Source organism: Rhineura floridana, chromosome 3 (genome assembly GCF_030035675.1).
Source record: "Rhineura floridana isolate rRhiFlo1 chromosome 3, rRhiFlo1.hap2, whole genome shotgun sequence".
Lineage (NCBI taxonomy): Eukaryota > Metazoa > Chordata > Lepidosauria > Squamata > Rhineuridae > Rhineura > Rhineura floridana.
Window position 1 is genome coordinate 149,389,735 of NC_084482.1, and position 27,303 is coordinate 149,417,037.

General features: G+C 39.5%; 1 protein-coding gene across 20 annotated transcripts in view; it reads left to right on the forward strand.

Moving 5' to 3' along the window:
* The window catches only part of SLMAP (sarcolemma associated protein), a 189,292-nt gene that overhangs the window by 79,170 nt on the left and 82,819 nt on the right, over nt 1-27,303 (forward strand). For 10 of the 20 annotated variants that reach the window (XM_061618318.1, XM_061618302.1, XM_061618301.1 and 7 more), the window contains exons 3-8: nt 10,685-10,838; nt 19,952-20,024; nt 20,761-20,797; nt 22,850-22,912; nt 24,269-24,364; nt 25,550-25,621. In XM_061618318.1, the coding sequence (XP_061474302.1) occupies nt 10,685-10,838; nt 19,952-20,024; nt 20,761-20,797; nt 22,850-22,912; nt 24,269-24,364; nt 25,550-25,621 (495 nt within the window). The remainder of the gene's footprint in view (nt 1-10,684; nt 10,839-19,951; nt 20,025-20,760; nt 20,798-22,849; nt 22,913-24,268; nt 24,365-25,549; nt 25,622-27,303) is intronic. The other 10 variants (XM_061618305.1, XM_061618321.1, XM_061618303.1 and 7 more) reach the window with 1 other exon arrangement.

Sequence of the window (27,303 nt, forward strand, 5' to 3'; positions counted from 1 at the left end):
GTTTAACTATGTGCTGTGTGAAGAAGTACCTCCTTTTATCTTTCCTGAATCTTCCAGCAATCGAATGGCCCTGGGTTTTAGTATTATGAGAGAGGGAGAAAATTATCCATTTTCTCCATGCCATGCATAGAGAGAGAAACACTTCTCTCTGTGCATGGCATGGAGACAATGGATAATTTTATACACCTCTGTCATGCCTCCTGTAGTGAGAGAGTTTTGCCAAAGCCTCTGTCCATGCAAGAAGAAAAGGGGATTTAAGAGTTTGTTGTGTCTTGAGTTACATGGAAGCAAGTAGTGGCCAAGACCAACACAGATGGTCCTTAAGATGCTCTTAGTTAAAAATTAGCTACTGATCAAGGCATTGCATGAATTGCACTCCTCCCGTCACATTTATTTTGATGTTTACAATCTACACCACTAATTTACAAGCTTGCCACTCTGCATTCTTTACTGCTAAATCAAGAAGTTGTTTAGCAGCTGCCTGGCCTTACTGAAGACAAAGTTGTTTGCACATAACAGATGTGGAAACAAATGGTAATGATTGAATGTGGGCATACATAGGCAAGTAACAATCAATGTAATCACCATCTTTACAAATGAGCTCACCTGTCCCTAGGCCATGATTCCACGCACATTTCCATCTTGCCAGTATTTCTTGCTTTCCTGGTAAAAGTGGAATTGCCTCTAGTCATAGTTGCATATCTTATTATAATGGACTTCTGAGCCTTTAAAAAAGGCAAATAAACAATCCTGTATGCATTGCTATTCATCAGTTCATCTGATTTTTCTTATTTAGTTGAAAAGATAATCCCTGGTTTATGTGAACATTTCTCTGAGATCTGTTTAATTTTGTAGATGTTACATTTTCTTGAGCTCCTGCTGGGAGGAAGGGCAGAATATAAATTGAATAATAAATAAATAAAATAATAAATGAATAATACATTTATTTGTGATTTCATTGCTGCTGAATATGGTTCTGTGGAATTTGAATGTGGTTCTAGCACATTTTCCCCCTGTATCAAATAGCTGTGTGATTTCTGAATCCTAAACCAGACAATGAGTGGTAAGCACATGAATATTACTATTTGCTGTTCATTTTTATAGTAGTTAATTTTTTACAGAAAGTTGTTTCAGTTTTTTATGTTTCTTATCAATAAAAACAGTTAAGAACAAGTAATTAAAACATTTTTTTAAATTATTAAAACAGCGGTAGACTAAAAACATTGAAACACATCGACATCTGTTTGTCTGGACAGGCTTACCTAAACAGAAATGTTTTAAGCAGGTGCCAAAAAGAATAAAAGAATACTTGCCTAAACCTAATAGGCAGGGAAGTCCAAAGTGTAGGTGCTGCCACACTAAAAGAACAATTTCTTACAAGTGCAAAATGAGTATTATGTAGCACCTTAACCGTGCCAATTCTGCAGATTGAAGTGGTTAAGTGGGCACTTATGGGGTAAGGTGATCCCACAGGTAAACTGTCCCCAAGCTGGTAATGACTTTATATACCAACAATGACACTTTGAACTTGGTGTGCTAACAAATTGGCAACCATTGCAGATCTCTGAGCAGTCATGTTATATCCTGGCAGGGTCTCCCTCCAGTCGGCAACCTTGCTGCAGCATTTTGCACTAACTGCAGTTTCTGGGTCGAGTGCAAGGGAAGCCCTACATAGAGTGCATTTGAGTAATTCAGTCTTGAAGTTACCAGTGGCTGAATACTGTGGTCAAGCTCTCCCAGTCCAGGAACAGCCCTAGCTGTTATATGAGGTGCAGCTAAGCACTTCTAGCCACTGAGGCTACCTGGGCAGCCAGTGACAAAATTGGGTCCAGACATACCCCCAGACTTTGTACGTGCTCCTTCAGGGGGAGTGCAACCCCAGCCAGGGCAGGCAATTGACCAATTTCTCAAACATGGGAACTGCTCACCCACAGTGCCTCCATCTTGCCAGGATTCAACCTCAGCTTATTTCCCCTCATCCATCCCGCTACTGCGTACAGTAGGCCCCACACGGCCTCTTCTGATTCATATGTTATGGAGAAATAGAAATGAGTGTCATCAAATTAAAATAGTGTAGATTGGTTTTGTCATTTGTCACATGCCTGGTGCAAGTACCACCAAGAGCAAAAGTGACAAGCCTTTCCTGCCCTCAAAAGCATGCTCTCTTCTAGTTGCATATATAGGGGGTGGCCAAAGCTCAGTGTTGGAGCACATGCTTTGCATTGAAGTTCTGGGTTCAATTCTCAGCTTTATCAGTGAAATCGATCTCATAGTGGGACTGGGAAACCTAAGAAAATAACTACCAGTCTAGATAGACTATATTGGGCTAGACTGATGGAGACGTTTGTATGTACAGAGCTTCATCTTCTCTCTTTTGTCCTGAAAGGTTAAGAAACAATTTAATGCTAAAGGAGGTGGGCAGCCTCCCCTAAACAATTTTCTGCAAAGCTAATATAAAACTGATGGACAGTTAGCCAAGAATATTCTACAAAGCTGTGTTGCTTATTAACCGTGAGTGTGTGAGACCTTTAAAAACTGTGAACTGCAGGCCAAATTGCAAAACACAGGTTCATATTGTAATAACTCTGCTATGCACCCAAAAAGCATACACTGTGTCTGCTGCTAAGCTATTGAATGAGTGCAATGTAATGAGGAGAACATCAGATTCTAATGAGCCATTGAATGAGTTTGAGTGAGAAAATATGCAACCTGATGCAGTTATGAATATGCCGGAAGGACCTTACTGATTAGTGGAAAGAGCTATATATATAGCAGAATGTGGGGATAGAATTGACTGCACCATTCTATGGACTGTCTGTGGGGAAAGGAGGATTCCATTTTGGAATGCTCTCCTAAAGTTAAAATTCCCTGCAATTTGCAGGGATTTATTTTACTATAGGGAAGCATTCAAATGTAGTAGTCTCGCAACTTTCCTCTGAAGTGATACAGTCCATGCTAACAACTCATTCCCATATCATTCTTTTGCATGGATAATACACTACTATGCCTATGCATGAAGAAGATAATAGAACTGGATGAGAAATAAGAATCCTGACTGTGCCTGAACATTTTAGAGAAATAAATATAATGAAGTGTTTCAATCAAATGTTTGTTGTAAAAACAAAAACAGGATTTTAACTCTGTCCCTCTTTGGTTTTGAGTTGCTTGTCTGAAAGCACCAGTTCCTTCAGTCAGTTATTGGATGATGATTTTTAAAAAAATAATAATTAAAATTTATATCCCGCCCTTCCTCCCAGAAGGAGCCCAGGACGGCAAACAAAAACACTAAAAGCACTTTAAAACACCTTAAAAATAAAAGGCTTTAAAACATATTAAAACAAAACATCTTTGAACACATATTAAAACAAAGCATCCTAAAAACATTTTTAAAAAACAACTTTTTAAAAAAAACTTAAAACAATTCCAGCACAGATGCAGACTGGGATAAGGCCTCTGCTTAAAGGCTAGTTGAAAGAGGAAGGTCTTCAATAGGTGCCAAAAAGATAAGAGATGGAACCTGTCTAATATTTAAGGGGAGGAAATTCCAAAGTGTCGTTGTCACTACACTGAAGGTCCACTTCCATTGTTCAGAGTGGACCTCTAGATAAGATGGTATCTGCAGGAGGCCCTCGCCTGCAGAATGGAGGGGTTGGCTGGGTACGTAAGGGGTAAGACTATCTTTCAGGTATCCTGGTCCCAAGCTATGTAGAGCTTTGTACACCAAAACTAGAAAGTTGAACTTGACCCAGAAGCTAATGTGCAGCCAGTGCAATTTGTTTGGCAGTGGGGTAACATGTTGGTGATACCCTGCCCCAGTGAGCAGTTGCGCCACTGCATTTTGCACCAAGCTGAAGTCTTTTGCACCAAGGGCAGCCTTCCATAGAGCACATTACAGTAATCCACCCTGGAGGTTACCAGTGAAAACGGTGGTCAGGCTATCCCATTCTAGATATGGCCGCTGCTGTCATACTGTGCAGCTGATAGAAGGCACTCCTAGCCACTGAGGTCACTTGGGCCTCTAGTGACAAAGATGGATCCAGGAGCACTCCCAGACCACGAACCTGCTCTTTCAGAGGGAGTACAACGCCATCCAAAGCAGGCAATTGACCAATTATCTGAACCTCAGGAATCACCAACCGACAGCACCTCCATCTTGCTAGGATTCAGATTCAGTTTATTGGCCCTCATCCAGCCTACCACTGAGTCTAGACACTGGACCAGAGGTTGCATGGCCTGTCCTGATTCAGATGTTACAGAGAAATAGAGCTGGATATTAACCTGCTGTTGACACCTTCCCCCAAACCTCCTGATGACTGGTCTCAAGTGCTTAATATAGATGTTACACAGCATTGGGGACAAGATGTATATATGTGTGTAAACACTGGATTTATTTATTTTGCAATGTAAAGATGATCTTTAACATCCTCACCTTTGCGCTCACATATGCTTCAGTTTCATTTTAGAGAAATTAGGGATTTCAGATTATCTCTTCAAGAGATTTCTTCATTGGTGCAAGTCATCTAAAATATACTGCTTCAAGTACAGCGACTTCGGGGGTTCTGTTTTTTGTGACCTCTCAGGGTTTTTGACAGCCTGTAAAATTAAGTTTGCATTATATGTGGGTTCCTTGCTCCAGGTGTCACAAGTTCTTCAGGAACCACAACTTAGTCACTTGCACCTGAGGGTTGGGTAGGAAAATTTATAGTACATCTTTCCTAACTGGGTGTGTCATAATAACAGAGAACACTAGAAGCATTCTCTTTTACCAGCACTAGTATAAGATTATCTGGGGTAGAATTAATATGTTATTTTAGAATGAAAGTCTGCTTTCAATTTTTGGTTCTTTTCAGAATGGGTTGTTCAGTTTCTAGCTTCTTTTTTCATGAAACGAATAAAAATGAGATGTACTTTTGGGTCAGCTAGAGTAGGAGAAGGGATCATTGTTTTCACAAGAGAAAACATCTGAATCTCCTGAAGTACACTGAATTAGTTGTGACTCTGATTTAAAGGTAGAGATGCATGACCTCTGGATTGAAAACAAACATCAAAATTCTGCACACTAGAAATTCAGATTTTGTGCCAAGAAAAGCTGAATTCATTGACACTTAATACATTGAAAGAGAAATACTTGGGACAAATTCTAGGGTGAGAGGTCTGACCATGAGTCTATCTGCTGGATAAACAAGATATACAACTGTGGAGGCTACACATTTTCTATTTGTAGTAACTGATGAGAGGAAAAAAGTCTTAAGAGAAAATTTGTTTGTTTTATGCTTTTATTCATTTATGTTTTACATAATTTTATTCATATTTGCATAAATTAATTTTATTTCATCCCATTTTATTTGTTTATTTTAATATTTTATTTTAATGTTTGCTAAAAGAGGGGCATGCTGTGATCGGCCAGGGAAAATCAGCATTTTAAGATAGTTTATGTTGTCGCTTATTTGAGTCTGAGTTAACTTTTAATGATGTTACCTTGTGTTACTTTCTTTCTATTGAACCGTTGTTTTGCAGTGGTCTGATGACTAGATACAAATAAACAAATCTGAATCTGACACGTAAATTATGCAAATTAAACAAATCTGTGTGTTATACTTTTTACTTCTTGTTCATGATGCTTTGCTGGACATGGAGTGGTAGATAATCTGAAACTGTGCTGTTATGAAGCTGGAACCCCTATGGCAGCCTTCTGTGTGATTATTTTCCTGAAGCATTGCTCACATGCTTGCGGGTAGGCCTATCCTTGTAGCTATCATAAAACACACATAGACCTGGTTATGGGCTTCACATAAGGTGTGAACTACATGTGGTCTCAGGAAATGTGTTGCCAGACTTGTATTTGCCTGACTAATGCAAGTCTGTGCTTGCAGCTGAGGTGAGGAACTGCTGGCACATGGGCCAGATGCAGCTCACTGGGCCTTCCCATCTTGCCCACCAGACTCTCCCCAGTCCACCTTTTCCTTGCTGTTGGGCTGTAATGTATGATCTGCTGAACAGTGTGGTGAGAGCTTGCGGCTTGTTTGGGGGGTGGGCGGGGAGGGAACATGACTTAGTATCCATGCTGTGCAGAAAGAATGAGCCCCTTTCTCACCATGTAGTACAGAAGTAAAGTGAGCTGCTTACAGAGAAAGTGATCACCCTCTTCCTCCGTGGGCAGCCCACTGTGTTTCTGTGCTGCACAGTGAAAAAGGGAACTGTTGTCCAGTAAGCACCGTGGAAGCCAAGTGAGCTGAATGTGGTATGTGTGTGCGTGGCTATGCTGGTACTGCTTACTGTTGGTATGTAGGCTCCATTCCCTTGAGGGAATATGGCCCTCAGTGGGGGGAAAGTTTCCCTACCCCTGGCTTACAGGTTTACCTTTCCAGATGGTTTTCAAGCAGATCAGGGCACAGAATAAGTGAGTCTACTCTTTTGTTCTAGGGTGAAAGATCTACATGCAGAAGCCTGCTGAGACTTTAAAAAACTTCATCAAATATTTTTGTAAGCCACTTTTAAGACATAAATAATGGAAAGGTGGGATACAAATTGTTATTTAAACACAAATAATGGAAATTACTGTACATTCAAACTAGCAATATTGAGGAGAAGGCTAGACTAGAATCATTTTTGGTGAGGTGTATAACAAGCTGTTTGTATGGAGGGATACTTAGTCCTATGACCACTTCATCTGTTTGTAGGAACTTGGACTAAGTCAGACTGAATGTGAGCAAGGTTCTTAAGTGATTGAGACAAATGTCACTCCTTGCTACCAGTGACAATCCCATTGTATGATGTTACCGATGCCACAGGGAAGAAAATAAAGCTCCTTCTTGCCATTTCTGCCAAATCACAGGATTGTGTAGCACAGGGATCACCAACCATTATGGACCAGAGGCACGTTTTCAGAGACTGCTGATGATTCCCATCACAAAATGGCTGCCAGGGAGGTGTGGCATAACACAATATTAGAGAGAGTACAATAATTACTTCTACTTTCCCCTCATCCCCCTTCCAACACCCTCACGTTTACCATAGGAAGGCAGCTATGGCCTGCTGGTCCTGATTGTGAAACTATAGCTGACGGAATTGCTTTTAATATTTTTTTTAAAAAAACAATATGTTTTTAACTCTTTTTAAAATATTTTTAAAGCTTTTTAAAAATGTTTTAAAAGTTGTTTTGTTTTAATTTATTTTAAGGTCTGTTTTTATTATGTTTGATGCGTTTTAACGCTTTGGTTTGCCGCCCTGGGCTCCTGCTGGGAGGAAGGGCGGGATATCAATCAATCAATCAATCAGTCAGGCAGCTCACAACAATAAAACACAAATTTGGTACAACCAAAATGATCAAGGAGATGGAGCAACTCCCCTGTGAGGAAAGGTTGCAGCATTTGGGGGGTTTGTAGATTAGAGAAAAGGTGAGTAAGAGGTGACATGAGAAGTGTATGAAATTATGCATGACATGGGGAAAGCAGATAGAGAAGGTTTTTTCCCTCTCTCATAATACTAGAACTTGTGGACATCCGATGAAGCTGAATGTTGGAAAATTTAGGACAGACAAAAGAAAGTACTTCTTATGTTCTTCACATAAGAAGAGCCCTGATGGGTCACACCAAAAGGACATCGAGTCCAGCATTCTTTTTTCACAGTGGCCAACCTCATGCTTATGAGAAGTGGGCCACTGAGATAATGACTGGTATAAAAGACAGTAGCCTGGATAAAATTGGCTATTTGATGAAAGTTTGGGCTACTGAAGGGGTGAGGAAGGTCAATGGATCATTTTACACTGAACCTGAAGACGGTTATGGTATGTTGTGAGTTGGACAATTCAGTGAGAATCAAGCATGCATGTGTGTTTAATTATACATAATATAATAATAGAGTTGGAAGGGACCTATAAGACAATTGAGTCCAACCTCCTGCTCAATGCAGGAATCCAAATTAAAGCATACCCGACAGGTGACTGTCCAGCTGCCTCTTGAATGCCTCCAGTGTTGGAGAGCCCATCATCTCCCTAGGTAATTGGTTCCATTGTCGTACGGCTCTAACAGGAAGTTTTTCCTGATGTTCAGTTGAAGTCTGGCGTCCTGCAACTTGTATCCATTATTCTGTGTCCTGCATTCTGGGATGATTGAGAAGAGATCCTGGCCCTCCTCTGTCTGGCAGCCTTTCAAGTACTTGAAAAGTGCTATCATATCCCCCCTCAGTCTTCTCTTCTCCAGGTTAAACAATGCCCAGTTCTTTCAGTCTCTCTGCACAGGGCTTTGTTTCTAACCAGGCAAGCCTTTGCCTGAGGTTCTCTAATAAAGGAAGTGTGATAGTATATTCAGTTTCGATGTATGGTAGGAGACTTTAATAAAGCAGTAGGTCCTATGTGTGTAGGTGGTAAACTGGAGGAGAGGTTGGATTTGTCTGCGTATTGGTATATGGAAGTTCACTTAAATATTCTCTCTCTAGCACTTTAGTGTTGGTATGTCTGTTAAAAAGGTAAGATCATGAGAAATATTATAAATACAGTTATCATGAATAAAAGAAAGTTCAGTGCTAGCAATGAACACTATTCACAGTACTTGCATTAGAGTGAAGGAATGGGTAAGGGATTAAGACACGAGAGGAACTCAAAAGGTGTAAACTAAAACAACAAAATGTTGGGAATAGTTGAATGAAGCACAGCATAGGCTTCATGTAAAGTGATGGGAACCTAGATGTATGACTGTTTTAAAAAATAAACATTTAGCTGTATTTGTGTTAGAATTAAGGCTGCTGCTCACAGGTGTAATATAATCTAGGAAGGATTTATAAGCAAATCCTACAAACTATTCTGTTAAGGTATTTTATTCTTTCATAAGAAAAGGAAGCAAATATAATTTACTTAATGTTTCAATTTCCTGTTTGTTCATTTGATACTGCTTCTCTGATAGATATTTTCTGCCTCATGTGTGATGGTATGACTAATTTAGTGCCATGGGACTAAAGTAAATGGAAGTAAATGTGTCTGGTAGGCCCAACAACAATACTGAAACTGGAGAGAGTACACCAAAGGAGAGGGATTGGGAGTGGCATTTGAACATGTTTTCATAGTGGTCATCTGCCAACCTACTGTAATGCTTGAAAGACTCCTAGAGACATAATTGTATAGGACACAAAAACCATTTCAGTATTTTAGAAATCTAAACCAGTAATCTCTTTTAAAACAGTGTATCCTGTTGTTGCACTAGCATAGGATTGTAGCCATTGTTCTCGATAATGCATTCCTAAATACCATTGATTTATATTTAGGTGCTTATATGTATGTAAATATGTGTATTATTGCAGCCCATGACTTTTTAACAGTCAGTTAAATAAAAAGTCATTTGTTTCACCTGGTTAATGCAACTCTTTGTGTTATCTGTTACGTTTCTTTAAAAAATATGTTATTGTATGCTTCTACCCACCATCTTTCAATGTGTGCAAAAGATTTTTAAAGCATACTGAAAAATATTAAGTATTTGTGTAAACTCACCTTGCAACCAATGTATGTAAATGTATTTTGTGTGAAAACATTTTTTGGGTCTGTGAGAGAGAGACAGAATTAATTAAAAGTCTTTTAATGGTGACATTATGGAAACACGGGAGAGCCGGTGTGGTGTAGTGGTTAAGGTGTTGGACTACGACCTGGGAGACCAGAGTCAAATCCCCACACAGCCATGAAGCTCACTGGGTGACCTTGGGCCAGTCACTGCCTCTCAGCCTCAGAGGAAGGCAATGGTAAACCCCCTCTGAATACCGCTTACCATGAAAATCCTATTCATAGGGTCGCCATAAGTCGGGATCGACTTGAAGGCAGCCCATTTCCATTTTATGGAAACACACACCCTTAGAATTAATACCTTGGGAGAAAATGAAGGAACTTGTGTTTAGACTTATTTGGAAACTAATAATGTGAAGCCACTTTCCTTTAATCTTAGTGAAGTCATCACTTTTTATTTTGTTCCTTTTCTGTTTCCCCAAACTTTATCTTAGCACATTTTGACATAGTGTAAAATGCCACTACTATCTAAAATGATGATCATGTATGTCTTAGTCTTCTCACCCGTCTAAAACTCTGCTGTCAAAATAATACCCCCTTTCATCTTACAGTCCACACAATGCCCTTCTTTAATTCTCTACAATGGTTTTTCACCCCTTTCTCACAGCCATCCCCACCTTATCTTTTCTTTCTTATTTTCTGATACGAATTATATATCCCTGCACTCCCCCAGCTCTACCATCCATAGCCACTCAAGGGTCTTCTGTCTTCTTAAATGATTGCATGTTCTCCCTTGCTGCCCCTTGAACCAGGACCTTCCACCCAGTACTCCTAGATGTTGCTTCCTCTATTCCTTCAAGTCCCACCTTTTCTATGAAGCCTTTGGCTTTAACCCTTTAGTTGTCACCCCAGTCAAAACAAAGTTGAGTACATTTAACAGTGTTTGCTCACATTCATGGAGCTTATTAATAACTATAACAATAGCAATAACACTGCTGTTGCTGCTGCTGCTGCTATCACCACCACCATCACCACCTCTGAATGTATTGTTATAGGCATATACAGTATATATTATAGGCATATATATGCTTTTGTTACTTACATCTTTCTGGACTGCCTACTACTTTAACTTTAAATTTGCCTTTATTGTAACCTTTTCCTTTGAAGTTGACTTAGATTTCTCTCTTTTTTTTTCAGTTCTATCTTCAAGACACTAAGAGTAGTAATGGTACCTTCATAAATAGTCAGAGATTGAGCAGAGGATCTGAGGAAAGCCCACCATGTGAAATTTTATCTGGTGATATCATTCAGTTTGGCGTAGATGTGACGGAGAACACACGGAAAGGTAAGGGTACGGATCACTTTTTTCTCTGTCGATTTTTAATTTAAAATCTCAAGGGTGTTCTATCTGTAAGCAAGGTTAAAAAAACCCAAAATACTTAGTCTGGATATAATACTATACAGTATCTTCTCAAAAACATTTCTTCATGGAGGCAGTCAGATATACCTTTCTGTCTCTAAACAGTGTATATCACTTTCTCAGCTGATGACCTATGTTCTATTTGTCCAGAGAATGAGACATATATACAGATACATCTGGTGTGCTAAAGCTTAAACACCAGCATTTTCAAAAGTGCTTATTGGCTAGAATGTAAAGAAATGGGACAAAAATGATTGCTGCCTGTTGGGCATCCATGGCCTGGGGAACACTGAATGACCCAGCTTCCATGGCCTGAGTCTCCCTCTTGCAGTAGCCAAAAATAAATAAATAAATCACAACCCCAGGACAGCTTGGCTTTATACTTTATTGGGGACGTGCAGTTATATCACACCACACTTCCTCAGTGAGGGTCCCATCACAGTCCCAGGGGGGCGGCAGGGGCCTAGGCTGAGGCCTCACCTCTAATCCTGTAGCCTTCCAGCCCCTCAAGGTTTCTGGCAGCCCCTTCTCCCTCTCAGGTTGAAGGCGTTCCTCAGCTTCAGTCAGGCCTTCTCTTATGCAGGCCTCTGAAGGCTCCCTACCAACACTTGGGTCTCTCCCCAGTTGTTCCTCATTTGGGTTGTCTCCCAGCCCTTCTTCCTCAGCCAGTTAGGTTGACTGGGGACGTGATCCTGTATCCACACAGGACTGACACCAAGTGGAGCGGTCCCAGGTGGTCCTTCACTACTCAGACAAATGATTTTCTACAGGATAGAAAAAGAATAAGAGCCAAATTACGTGCACTCTGCATTTGGCGATCACTCGTGGTTGAGTAAGATTGTCTTCCAAGATAAGATCTTTAACAGTGGGTCCATAAGTGACTGCGGAGGCCAATTCTGGATCCACACAGCCTCCCACAGTGAGGACATAGGTTTCCAGATAGAAGATGGTCGCAATGAGGATTCGTTTGACGTGCCTTCCACCTAGCTCGTTTGTCCCGTTGGCTCTGTGTTCGTGCTTCTTCAAAGTCCATAGCACCTTTGATAATAGCCGACCTCCATTCGGGACGTTCATGGGCCAAGACTTCCCAGTTGTCGATGTTCATGTTACATTTTTTTAGGTTCGTTTTAAGAACATCTTTAAACCTCTTTTGCTGTCCACCGATATTCCGTTTTCCATCCTTAAGTTGGGAGTAAAGTAGCTGCTTTGGAAGATGGTGATTAGGCATCGAACAACGTGGCCAAAGTTGATGTTGAAAGATCATTGTTTCAACATTGGTAGTCTTTTCTTCTTCCAAAACGCTAACTTTAGTCCGTCTGTCTTCCCAAGTAATTTGCAGAATTTCACGAGGCAGTGTTGGTGAAATCTTTCAAGAAGCTGGGAGTAGCTTTTATAAATGGTCCATGTTTCACAGGTGTACAGTAAAGTCGGTAGTACAATGGCTTTGTAAATAAACATTTTGGTCTGCCTGCGAATATCCCAATCCTCGAACACTCTACGCTTCATTTGGAAGAATTTCAGCGTCAATGTCAACTTTTACAGAGAGATGGCTGCCAAGATAGGAAAAGTGATCAACGTTCTCCGGCGTCGTACCATTAAACTGTATTGATCATGCTACAGAGGAACTAGTTCGCACCTGTCGATGAAGCACTTTGGTTTTTTTGATATTAAGCAAGAGCCCAAGCTTTCCATATGCTTCTGCAAAGACGCTTAGGATAGTTTGAAGATCTTTCTCTGAATGTGCAGAAACTACATTATCATTGGCATACTGAAGTTGTACAACAGAGGTTGATATTACCTTACTCTTTGCTTTCAGCCTACTTAGATTAAAAAGTTTTCCATCTGTTGGATATATGATTTCCACACCAGTAGGAAGTTTCCCCGCAATAAGGTGTAAAATCATAGCAATGAAGATAGCAAATAAGGTAGGTAGGAGCAATGATGCATTCCTGTTTTATGCCAGATCCGACTCTGAATGGATGGCTCTGAAAGCCATTGTTATCCAAAACTGTTGCTGTCATGAAGGAGTAGCAAAATATTCACAAATTTATGAGGGCATCCAGTTTTCAGAAGGATGGTCCAGAGAGCGGTTCGATTCACAGTGTCAAAGGCGTTAGTCAGATCAATAAACACCATATATAAAGGTCGATTCTGCTCCCGGCATTTTTCTTGAAGCTGTCGTGCAGTGAGGATCATGTCCGCTGTCTCCCTGGAAGGGCGGAAACCACTTTGGGATTCGGGGAAGACATCCTCTGAGATCAGCAGGAGGCAATTTGTGAGGATCCTTGCAAGGATTTTACCTGCGGTAGCAAGAAGAGAGATACCTCAATAGTTTCCACAATCTGTTCTATCACCCTTCTTAAAAAGGGTGATAATTATGACGTCCTTAAAGTCTTCCAGGATCTCCTCCCTCATCCAGATTTTTTCGATGAGTTTATAAAGTTGTTGTGTAAATTCAGGCCCACCTTCTTTAAAGACTTCAGCAGGAATTCCATCAGGTTTCCTAGCTTTGTTATTCTTCATTTGATTGATGGCTTTACTGACTTCATCCAAATTAGGGGATACTGCAAGCTCGTCTCTAGTTTGTTGTTATGGAATTTGCGAGAAGACCTCACCAGCCACAACAGAGTTACAATTAAGGAGGTTGTGGTAATGCTCTTTCTAGCGCAGTGCAATAGACTCTTTATCCTTAAGAAGTTTGGCACCATCCATTGAACGTAAGGGATTCATACCATAATTTGTTGGTCCATAGATGGCTTTGTGGTATTAAAAAAGCCCCGTACATCATGAGCATCTGCAAAGTGCTGGATTTCTTGAGCTTTCTTTATCCACCAGGCGATCTTAAGTTCTCTAGTTCTTCTTTGGACCTCAGCCTTTGCACTGGCATAGATTTTTTTCTTAGCAGCACAGTTAATGTCTTTCTGCCATATCTGGAAGGCTTTCCTTTGCTTGTTGATGATATGTTGAATCTCAGTATCATTCTCATCAAACCAATCCTGATGTTTCTTAGTTTGGTATCCAATAGTTTGTTCACATGCTGCAATAATGGTTGTCTTCAGTTTAATCCAGTGTTCCTCGACATTTTCAGGGAGTTTCATTGCTAGATGTTTCTTGAGAATTGTTTGAAAGCAGGCTCGCTTAATAGAATCGTAAAGGGCATGGATGTTCATTTTATGCCTTGGGTTTCTTCCTTGGAGCCTACATTGAGGAACAGTATTAATGGCCATAGTGGATCAAATTAATCGGTGATCTGTCCAGCAGTCATCAGCAAATTTTCCTTGATGTCTTCATCAACATCTAATGTTGGTGTATAAGCACTTACAATAGCTGCCTGATGGTTTTTGGTGAGTTTTAACTGGAGAGTTGAGAGCCGTACATTAATGCCAATAGGAACTTCTGACAATATTATTTTTAATAGCAAAGTCTACTTCATATATTCATCATTCTTGTTCAGGCAGTCCTTTCCAGAAGAAGCTATAACCTTTTTTCGCCTTCAGCTGTCCTTTTCCTCTTCTCCGAGTTGCTTGGAGTGCTGCTATGTCAATATTAAAATGTGTCAACTCCCTCGTTTTGATGGCAGTCCTGCGATCAGGATGTTCACTATCTGTATTGTCCAGCAATGTCTGTATATTCCACGTTCCAAAGTTCAATTGTCTTTTGCAACCGCTAAATGGTGACCCCACTGGGCTCAATAATCCAGTCAGGGAGAGAGATGAGACAGACTATGTTTAGGTCACCTTTTCTAGCCCCCTCCCCATACCGGGTGAGCAGAGTGGATCCTGAATAGGATTGCTCAGTCGTGGATATAGCTGCCGAACTACTCAACCGCCTCAGTCCTTGAGCCAAGATAACTGAGTCTGTATTCACTGCCAGTGTGCCGGTCCATGACTAGGGTCTTATGGATTTTACAGTCCTGCCCCCGTCGCCATTCACCGATCGCCATTGGAGGTTTGGTTTGGTTTGGTTGGAAGACACCTGTGTGTGAATTTGTTTTATGTGTGGAGATAGGTTCGCAATGATCAGCACACAACCTTGACAGAAAAAGGCTTTGATCCAATGGCATGGATACCACGACGACAGGAAGTCTTTTATCTGCTGCAGCCTTCATCTGCCTTCACAGCCATTGTAACATACACATTGTTATCCTCCCCCTGTTCTGCTGTTGAGGACATTTTTGGATCATCACCTTGTAGTCGTGAGTGGGCTTGTGTGTTCCAATGAACAGTATGAGTGATGCCATCTGGAGTCATATACTCCCAGCAGGGTCACCCATGGCAGTGAGGTCAAGGGAGAGGAACCAGACAAAGAACGATCCAAGAATGTCCTCAGTGTGTGTTATAAAGAATCATTGGAGGGCCACATCAAGACTGGGACTGTGGTGCAGGGGGATATGGTTTTAACTCTTCCAACTTTTCCCCCATGCTGCTGTCTCCCCTGAAGGGAAATTGCTATTGGTGGCTTCCAAGGGAAATTTTAGGCTGAACCATAGTGTGAGGGAGCATTGTCAGAACAATGTGTGCCTCCCCTCAGAACTGCTGGATAGAAGAACATACACCTACAAATTAAAGGCATATTTAACATAATATGTAGTTTGGCACTGTATTTACTGACTTACACTATGTTACTAGTTAATCCTGATAGTTTTACTGAAGGGCAGCATAGAAATCATTTAAATAAAAATAAGTACAAATCTTCAATATGCTGCATTGGCTTTGCTGTTCCTTTTATCCATGTTGCCTATTCCTGTCATTCCTTTTTCCTGCTATCAGATAATTATTTTAAATCCAGATGGGTGTCAAAACACTATAGACATCAGCAAAGTCTGAAAAATAAAGCGGTGAACTATGCAGTTGTGTAATTCTTACATTTTATAAAACTTGATTTCAGGAAAGCAGTCTACTAGAAACTTGATCTGTTTTCCTTTTGTTTTAAAATGAAAGGTGTAGCTTTTCATTTGGAAAGCCCTAGTTATAAATGACTATTTTAATCTAGCCACTTCTTTTTCTACAAGTGAAGTGTTCCATTTGATAATATTTATCTCTAAAAGCCAATCTTGTTTGTTTTTCTTTAATTTAGCTTGTTGTTTAAGAGTAATATAATTCAGTGTTGTAGAATTACTGTATAATATTTTGTTTATTACTGTTTTATTTCCTGACCTTTCTCTAAGATCAGCATTACAATACAGCATCACAGCAGCAAAAAGAAATTAAGATGAGATAATATGATCTACCCAAGACCACCCAGCATGCTTCATAGCTGAGCCCAACACTCTAGCTCCATAGCACATTGGGAATAAACTCACTATTTAACGCTTGCTTGCTTGTTTTTAAACGGACTAGTCTGAAACATACAGTGTACGGTTTTCTTTTAGCTGGGCTAGACATATTTCAAAATTAATTTACATATGAAAGTAGTGACCAACAATTTAAACAAATTTTAACAAGTTAGTGCATTTTCATGTCAAGACTATTAAGATGGTACAACTTGCTCATAGAGAAATTAGGTGGTTTTTAACAGCCAGATCCTGTACTCGGATGCACAGAACACAGAATTGCCTGAGGGCTCTCAGTATAAGGGATCCTTGTTTTGGTGCACATACAGGTTGCCCTTGCTAACCACAAGACTTAAAAGATCTAGTTTTCCTGTTTAACTTGAGCTTTTTGAGGAATGTAATCTGGCATGGCACAGTGTTTCAGAGTTCCCATTATCCTTTACCAGAGATTGTCCCTTTTCTCTATTTACCTTGGAAGGAATGCGCGTGATTTATATGTAGTTACACTCCACTTTCAGTAGGAAAAAAATGAAGCCAGATTCGTGAGAGTGAACCTGTGTCTACTTCTGCTTGTGTCAGGGGTGCCAACAAGATTTCCCTAACTCTAACTCTAACCCAGTACAATGAATGTACATTGGGCCCTCTACATCCCCCCCATCTATTGGCAAAATCTGCCGCTTATGTAATATATTATTTATTTATTTTTATTTTACAAAATGTATATACTGCTTAAATATAAAGACCTCTAAGTGGTTTGCAAAAATATTAAAATTATCAATAAACAGTTAAAACATGTAATTCAAAACATACTTAAAACAATTAAAATAGCTACTAACTAAAAACATTAAAACAGATCAACATCTATGTGTTGAGATAAGCTTGCCTAAACAAAAATGTTTTAAGCAGGAGCCAAAAGGAGTACAGTGAAGGCACCTGCCTGATGCCCATAGGCAAGGAATTCCAAAGAGTAGGTGCTGCCACACTAAAAGAACAATTACTTACATGTGCGGAATGAGTATTATGTGGCACCTATAACAGTGCTGGTACCACAGAGCGAGTGGGCACATATGGGGTAAGGCTGTCTCGCAAGATAACTGGTTCCGAGTTGTTAAGGGCTTTGTATAGTTACACCTTGAACTTGGCCCAGGAACAGTGCAGATCCCTGAGATGTTATACGCTGACAGGGTCTCACTCCTTTCAGCAATGTGTCTGCGGCATTCTGCACTAATTATAGTTTCCAGGTCAGATGCAAGGGAAGCCCCACATAGAGTGCATTACAGTAATCCAGTCTTGAATATTGATATTACCAACACGAACAGTCATTTTCAATCTACAGTCTTGATTTAAGATGTATTTAACATATTTTAACCTGCTTTTCAGGGCTCCTGCCCTCAAAAGGCATTTTACAACAGTTATAAATAGTTCAAAAACCATAATCATATAATTATTTAATAACTTTTAAATGTTAAAATAACATTAACAATAAATGAGCAGCTAAAAAACTTGTGCAGCTTGACTGAACCAACTTTCAGCCTTACCACCTTACAGGGTTGCTGCAAAGATAAAACGGGGGGGGGGAGGACCCAGGAAGAAAAGCGAGGTGCAAATATATCATGTCATATTCACAAACGATGCAGTGAAAGGGAAAAAACCTGCAGCCCCCCTCCCCAATTGGTTTAACTGCAACATTCCACAGTTCTGGTATTTTACAGCAAATACCAAAAATGCAGAACTTGCCAACAAACACAAACACACAAATATACTCTAAGCATGTAAAAGTGGGCAGGCCGGCACACTGCTGCAAGCTATAAACTTACTCAGCTCATGTGATATGCAGTTAAGCAGGAAAAGGCAGCTGTTTTCAAGACTTACAAGAGGTCCCAGCTATTGCCTGGAGGTCAACAAATCTCTCGTCAATCACAACTGTGACTTCACTTATTGGTCAAAAACTTGAAAGGATGGAGATTGGAGCATCCAGATACTAACTCATTTAACAGAAGTTATGGGGGGGGCAGGGGGAGCTGACATTTTGGTGTATATCTCTTGACCAAAGCACTTACTTTTTTTTAAATGGAAGCTAACAGTCTGGGGCCCCTGATGATCCCGGGCCCGGGAGAAACAGAGCCTTTTTACCCATTTGTCAGTGGCCCTAGTCATAGTGCTCTACATGCTGACTAGCACACACAGTATGTCTTTAAGCATGTTGTTGGAAACAGGTGCATTTAATACCTTAGTTCATGCCCCCAACTATATGCACAACCATCCTAGGCAAACTGAGTGTCTTCACTCTTGAGTGTCTTCAGTTTCTTGTTTTATGTAGGTGAAACAAATGTTGGCACAGATGCAGAGTTGTCATATTTAAGTTTATAAAAGTGAGTTTCAGGGTAATAAAACCAAGGGGAGATATAGGCAGTCATTATTTCAGTATGACATTTGACATTTCTAGCAAAATTAAAATTCAGTTATTTGAGAAACTTAAAATTATCTTCAGCATTTGTATTGCGATTATGGGTCAAGATAGATACTATCTCGGAATACGTGTTATCCCAATTCCACATTGCCAAGTTAATGGAAAATGCAAGCTATTCACAGGGGGAGGATCAGCTGCTAGAAGGCACTTAACCCATTTTGTGCCCACAAACTTTCCATAGCAGATCTCTCCCCCCTGCCACCCATTTCTTCATCTTAAGAGCCATGTGAAAGAGTGGGGAGGCAACTGCAGTGGGAAACCAGTAGGGATGGGAAGAGTCAAGCACTTTCTTCTGCTCATCAGCAGATGATTCTTAAGCCCTATGTTGGTATTTGGAAAAAAACAAAGTTGGGAATTTCAAGTTTCCATTATATTATGATTATATAATAATTAAAACTGCTTTCTCTATTTGGCTTCCTATGGTCAAGATTCATGAAGCCAGAATGTCTTCATGCAAAGACTTATTGTGCACAAGGAATCTCCCTGTTTCTCAGAGAAGCCTTTAACATCTCATGGGTTGCTGCTCTTGAGGCTTCCATGACATTTGAGGGTGGCTTTTCAAGGGATTCAGGGTGGCTGCTGCTCAAAAGGAAGCAAACAAAACCTACTGTGAGTGTGTAAAATAGTGTACCTGGTGCTCTGCATCTCTGTAATATTAAAGGGAAATATCCGTCCCAAGCAAGCATTATTAGATCTCTTCCAGTAAGATTTTTGCTGTCTACTCTAATTGTTGTAAAATCTTTCTTCTGTTCTTCAAATTCATTCAACAACATGTCTGAAATAGTGGTTTATAGGTTTTCTTTGTCTTACTCTTTATGACTAGCTTTGGTCTTTTATACTCAGGGTAACTGATCTAATTTTCATCTAAATGTTCTAAAACTTTTGAAAATGATTTGATTGGGTTTTTTGTGAACATCAAGAGTTGTCTGAAGTATTACCTAGTCATAAACAGTTTTCCAAAAGAACTGTTATGTGTACTGTCTAACAATTCAGAATTGGATTTACAGTGCAAGGTGACATGGGACTTAAGTTTCGCTGAGATATGGTCAGCTGCTTCTCTTTTATTCAGTTAGTCAAACACACACACCCCATCATCTTCTGCGTCCTTTTGTATCTGGCTCTTTTATTCTTTGTCTGACAGCATTACTACAATTATATTGAATATTTTGTTGCATTTACTTTTCACTGAACAGAGCTTTATTTCCACCCAGGGCTATTTCTGGGAGGAAGGGCAGGATATACATTTAATAATAAATAAATAAAATAGTTACTTAGAACTTACAGTGTTAATGTTCTTTCCAGTCACCCATGGATGCATTGTCTCCACAATAAAACTCTTTCTCCCAGATGGTATGGAAGCTAGGCTGCGATCAGAGTAAGTGTAACTTTAAAGTTGTTCTAATTTCCATCAGGTTTCAGATATTAAATAATTGCAATATATCACAAATAAGACTGTTATTCCATACAGAGCTAGGGCTATTAGCCATTACTACACCATTTTGGTATGGACATCTGTTTAATGTACTATATACAGTTTTGGCTATTAGTTGATGTTATTTCATAGCAAAACTGACCTCTCTCTCTGGCTGAAATCTTTTATTCATCTCTATATTGCAAGGGTGTGGGGAAACTTTTTCAATCTGAGGGCCACATTCCCTTCTGAGCAACCTTCCAAGGGCCTCCCATCAGTGGTGGGTGGAGCAAAAGGCATGTAAATGTTACCTTTGTACAGTAGACTAGTTTCTACTCGTGCTCATTCAACCCTTTCTGTTCTCCATCCAGATGAGCAAGAGGCATTATTGGAGTTTAAGGACATGTTCCAGCCAGGCAAAAACACTTGGGATGCAAAGCAGGGCCAGTGAGGAGTGTTACCTAGGCAGGAGGAGAATGGCCTGGGGAGAGTTCAGAGGGCCAGCTAGAGAGGCTTGGGTGGCTGCATTTGGCCCCTGGGCCTGAGATTCCTCACCCTGCTATATTGGGACACTATAATGTGATGTCCAATCATTATTGTGAGTGCTTAAGGACATTTCTTCATAGAAATTGTAATTGTCTGCAGTTCTAGTCATTAACAAATGGAACTTTATTTAAATAGTGATGTTTTTCTTCTACAGTGTCATCCATGCTTCCTTACCAAGTCCTGTTGATAAGGTAATTTGTAGAACAATTCTATCCTTCTGTCACATAGATAGTAGAAAAGAGTCAAGTACTTCGAAAGACACACAAAGGGGAGATCCTTTGCTCGCAATCTCTCCCCACCACCCCTCCCATTCTGTTTGAAAGTGTAGATGTCCTGCTTTGGGGATGCCAGTCAAAAAGTGGGATACAACCAATTGAACTGAATAAAAAGTTGACATGGAGATGTGCCTGAGGGCTGTGTACATCCCATGTTTCTGTATAAACACAATTGTATGCAATCTACCATCTTTCAATATTTTTTTTGTTGAACAGGTTCTTCAAAAATATGTCAGCTTGATTAATGATGCAATATATCCTATTTTGTAAAACCAATCTGTGCTTATAGGAATTTGTGCAAATTTTCATTTTTCTGCATACAGATTCTTGCAGCAGCAAATAAGTTAAATAACAGAATTTTTTTAATTGAATGTATTTATTAAAATATATTAACTATATTTATAGTATATAGGCTATCCAGTAGCATATGTTCTTTGGGCAGTTTACAAAGAGAAAAGAATAAACACTATCAAAACATTAAAATGTAGCATTTTTCTCTCCAGCTGAGAAAATACCAGTTTAGCACAGATATACAGTGATAAGTCACAAATCAGACAATGGCCATATTCTCATGTTGTGCTGACAAATAAACCATAGTTTACCATGCACAAGCAGATTGTACTCGTTTATCCTCATTTCTCATGCTGGGGAGAAACAGTTACCACTGGCTTAGCATTACATCTGAGCCAGGGATCATGGTTTGCTTTGCTCTAAACAAATCACAATTATAATAAGCCAAAAGCTTGTTTTTAGCTAATCAATTATGGTTTGAAAGGGTCTTTTACTACAAGAATATTGCATATTAAGCAAAAGTACCTACAATACCTAGCTAATAATAGGTATCCTTAATTTGCTTATCTTTATGTAAGTATAGGCTAGATTAGAGACCAGCGCCAATTGAAAAGGTACATTCATGTACAGGTATATTCATGTGTTCTTTTGCAGCAGACTGTGCAAGTATGGCTTCTTGCACCTTCAACATTCCAGCACAATGATTAATGTTGTATTAAAGTACTCTACCAAGTTAACTAAGAAATTTACCAGTTTAATTTCTTCCATATAAAGAAGGTAACAGAAATCTAGAGAAATTATACATGAAGTGTATTTGAACGAAATACTGTGTTTTCCTATGACCTCTCTTTCAATTACATGAAGTTAAACAGGGTTGTTAATATATTCCTGAACTACAAAAAAACATTTTTGATCCCTGATAGACATGTATTGTAGAAGCTGTTTTATATATCAAAAGCCAATCTTGTGGACATTGCTCCTAAAGATAAAACAGCAAACTCTTTCTCCCATGTTTGTTTGTTTATTTAGAAATTTTATAAACTGCTTGATCAAAGAGTTCTCCAAGTGGTTTACAAATAAAATTGTAAATACTCAACTAAAATCCACAAATCAATTAAAAACAAAAATACATAAAACTATCTTAATTAAAAACAAAGATAAAATCAGTAAAACTTATAAGCAGATGTAAGTAACTAAATGATATGTTTGGATGGGCTTACCCAAACAAACAAAAATATTGATTCATACTTACTGTTATGCATACAAAAAATGGTAGCCCATTTCTTTTTCAAATAGTTTACAATTTGAAGATGGCCAACAAAAAACCCATGGTGTTAACTGTTGGCTCAAAATAAGATTTCTCCATTAATCTGTACAAGTCCCCCCCCCACGTTTATTACAGTAGCTTGTATTGATACTGATATTTTAAGAAAATATTTGTGAAAATCCTTAAAGAATATTAGCCGTATTTGCTATTTTATGAAGGTAATACCAAAAATGTGAGGGATAACTACTGATTACGGAGCTTCACTTTGATACATTATGGAGAATTGTTTGGATAGAATAAGAGGAGAGAGCTGTACAACCAAAATAGCAAAGGAAGAGAAATTGTTTATAGAGTTTATATGAGTTGAAAGTATTATGGGTTCTAGATAAATTTGTTCTCCAATTTCACAGGTTGCTGCGAACACTCCCAGTATGTATTCTCAGGAACTGTTTCAGCTTTCTCAGTATCTACAGGTAACTTTGTTTTCAGTCAGATAAATAATTCCTATGCCTTTTATATTGTATAGAATTGATTTAGTGGCATTATGCATAATCGGTCAAGAGCTTTGGTGTGGTATATACACTGGGAACAAGGCTAAGGTTGGATCGACTAGTGGCATCATGCATATGGTGGCCTCTCTTGTTATAATGTTTCAAATCCTAGAGAGCAGGTTTGAATGTAAGACCTCATATACATAACCAAGCAATAGTAGAGTTTCAGGGGTATTTTTTCATGTATACACTGTAATAATTAATATCTTTTGCATGCCAGTGTTAACCTATCTCAGCTCATTGTAATGATTAGCATTCCTATCTTCTGTCTCCCAAGTCTGTGTGGGATGGGGAACTCAGAGTTCAAAGAAGCATTTTCCAGTCTTGCCCCAGACTACTCTAGCATCTCTCCATTCAGTCCCTCTGATATGCTCCCACTTCAGCAAACTCCTGGATGAGCTGTAATGCAGATTGGAGTACTAGCTTGTTGCAGTAAATATGTTCCCTGCAAGTCTCCTAAGCCCCATTCTTGATTGACATTTTCACTGTATATCCTAACACAATGTATTTATGGGAAGTTCTGGCATACTTGCCTATAAAGAATAAAATTACATATGCTTCAAAGTGTGCCCAGTTTGTATTTCCTTTTATCCATCTCCTCCTGGACTGTAGGCAAAAGTGAGCTCTGCAGGTTACTGCTTTCTCTTAGTTACACCTGGAACATTTCAACAGTTTTGATATTGACTTCTAAAAACTGCTTATGCGGTGTGCAAAATCTGCCTGTATGTGTGTGGGGGGAAGGGAGAGTTGTATTTTTGTGCTGTTTAAGGATAAGGTCATATTCTTATTGACTGCCAGGTACATTGAAAAGAGAAGGGTAAAGTATGCCATCTAGTGGTTGCTTATAAAGAGAACTTTGAATCTTTTGGTGAGAAATTGAGATTGTGCTCTTGAACTTTGACACCTGAGCCTCTTTGTAACAGAATTAGTCCGTGAAGTGTTTTTATCTTTAAAACGTATAAAAAGCCTACAGTGAGATGAGCTCCAACATTTGTAAGAGGGCAGAGCACATGCTTTGCACATATGGGAACCCAAGTTCACTGGAGTGGGTAGGTGTCCTGACTTAGCCCCAAATATCAAATATATAGGTACAACCATTGAGGCCCAAAAGATAACATGTTGACATCTCCCACTGGTACCCTTTTAACTCTGTTTAGATTGAACTAGTTATGAATACATAAAAAGGAGTGTTAAAATCAATAGGCTGCCTGAATTTGTAAGTGTTGCATTATATTACTACTGTGTTGTATTAATTGACTTTTTGTGTATTCAATGTAGGAAGCCTTACATAGGGAACAAATGTTGGAACAGAAACTGGCCACCTTGCAGCGATTGCTTGCTGTTACTCAAGAGGCATCAGATACTAGTTGGCAGGTATTTTGTGTGCTTTTGCATGTGGACCTTTTCAGTAAGTAGATGGTACACATACTTATTTGTCAAAACTATAATTGCTACTAACTAATCAGTAGCGTAAATGCAGTAAAATAGGGGTAATCCATGTGCTGTGGTCTGAAGGCACATGTGGTCACCACTTTGCTGAAGCTAAGTTGGTCTGGGTCTGATCTTTGCCTGGATGGGAGACTGCCTGGGAACCACATATATGCCACTTTGGGTTCTATGATGAAAGAAAGGTGGGGTATAAATGTAAGAAATAAATAATAAATAACCTGGCTTCAGTTGCCCATGCTCTGGTAACCTCCAAACTAGATTACTGCAATGCACTCTACGTGGGGCTGCCTTTGAAGACGGTTTGGAAGCTGCAGCTTGTGCAAAATGCAGCGGCTAGATTGGTAACAGGGACCAGATGGTTCGAACATATAACCCGATTCTGGCCCGCTTGCATTGGCTGCCTGTATGTTTCTGAGTTCGATTCAAGGTGCTGGTTTTAACCTATAAAGCCTTACACAGCTTAGGACAATACCTGATGGAACGCCTCTCCCGACATGAACCCACCCATCCACTATGCTCAACATCCAAGGCCCTCCTCCGGGTGCCTACTCTGAGGGAAGCTTGGAGGGTGGCAAGAAGGGAGAGGGCCTTCTCAGTGGTGGCCCTCAAATTATGGAATGATGTTGCTGATGAGGTGCACCTGGCGCCCACACTGTTATCTTCTCGGCGCCAGGTCAAGACTTTCCTCTTCTCCCAGGCATTTTAGCATGTGTTTTTTAATTGTTTTTAAAATTTTTAAATTGTGTTTGTAAATCGTTTTTTGTGTTTTAAAATGTGTATATTTGTTTTTAATGTTTTTAATTGCTGTAAACTGCATTGGCTATGAGGCGGTATATAAATGTAATTAATCATCATCATCATCAAAATAAATAAATAAATAAAAATAAAATCTTCACATTTGTTGGACTCCCAACATCAAGCATGGCCAATGGTCAAGGATGATGGGAGCTGGAGTCCAACAACGTCTAGAGGGCACCACTTTGGTTACCCTAGCAATAAAGTATTGCATATGGTCTGTGAAAACCCATGTTCTTATGAAATGCTTACTGTGTGTTTCTACTGTAGTGGATCTTGCTAATTTAAGAATGTGTTTGGATTTCTTTTGAACAGGCTTTGATAGATGAAGATAGACTACTATCAAGGTTAGAGGTTATGGGAAACCAATTACAAGCATGTTCAAAAGTAGGTACCTTGCTTGGGAACAACATATCTGATAATATCAAAACATGTATTATTTGTTTAGTGATTAAGAACAGAGTATCCTTGATAGATCAGATCAAAGGTCCGTCTAGTTCAACATCCTATTTCCCACAGTTACCAACTACATGTTTCTGGGAGGCCCACAAGCAAGGCCTGTGCTATTGCTGCCTCCCCTCATTAACTGATACTCAATGGTGTACTACCTCTGAACATGAAGGTTCCATCTAGCAGTGATAAATATTGATGGACTTGCCTTCTGCAATTTGTGTAATATTTGGATAACCCGACTGTTCCTAAATACTGATTTTTTTTGTAGGGCTAGATTCAGTTGCCTTGCGTTGGCCATACTGGATGGTTGTTTTTTGGGTACTCCATATAATGAACAGTTCTGTCCCTGTGGGGATGGATCAATAGAACTGTTAAAACACAGGAAAGCATGAAAGCAGGACTACAGCTGAACATCAAGAAGACTAAAGTAATGGCAACAGAAGATTTATGTAACTTTAAAGTTGACAACGAGGACATTGAACTTGTCAAGGATTATCAATACCTTGGCATAGTCATAAACCAAAATGGAGACAATAGTCAAGAAATCAGAAGAAGGCTAGGACTGGCGAGGGCAGCTGTGAGAGAACTAGAAAAGGTCCTCAATTGCAAAGATGTATCACTGAACACTAAAGTCAGGATAATTCAGACCATGGTATTCCTGATCTCTATGTATGAATGTGAAAGTTGGACGGTGAAAAAAGCAGATAAGAGAAAAATCAACTCATTTGAAATGTGGTGTTGGAGGAGAGCTTTGTGCATAGCATAGAGTGCGAAAAAGACAAATAATTGGGTGTTAGAACAAATTAAACCAGAACTATCAGTAGAACCTAAAACGATGAACCTGAGGTTATCATACTTTGGACACATAATGAGAAGGCATGAGTCACTAGAAAAGACAATAATGCTGGAAAAACGGAAGGGAGTAGAAACAGAGGAAGACCAAACAAGAGATGGATTGATTCCATAAAGGAAGCCACAGACCTGAACTTACAAGATCTGAACAGGGTGGTTTACAACAGATGCTCTTGGAGGTCGCTGATTCATAGGGTGCCATAAGTCGTGATCGACTTGAAGGCACATAACAACAACGCTAGACATTGTATGATTTTGGTGTTTTAATTTGTTTTAACTGGGTTTGTGACCATATAATAAAATTTGTTGTGGTGATCCATTTAAGCATAGGCCACCTAAAGTGCTCATAAAAACAGAGTATCCATTATTTAAATAAATAAGCCACAAACTCACTGACAGGGAGATCCAAGTTCTTAGGGTACTTACAGATCAAAGACAAGGCTAAAATTTGGTGTGCACAGTTCATTAGATTCTGATTATAGAATACTTATGTAAATCTTTCTTCCTCAAAACTAGCATGGACTGATTTACATTAAAGCAATTTTAAATCTCTGATTTAAGCCGTGGTGTAAAATCATTGAGTTAAAAAGTTCTGATTTAAATCACTGCTTTATATGGAGACTTCCCATTCTGAATGAAGTGGGAAAAGGGCATAGCACAGTGGTAGAACACCTGTTTTGCATGCAGAAGGCTTCTGGTTCAATCCCTGGCATCTCCAGTTAGGGCTGGGAAAGACCCCTATCTGAAACCCTGGAGAGCTACTG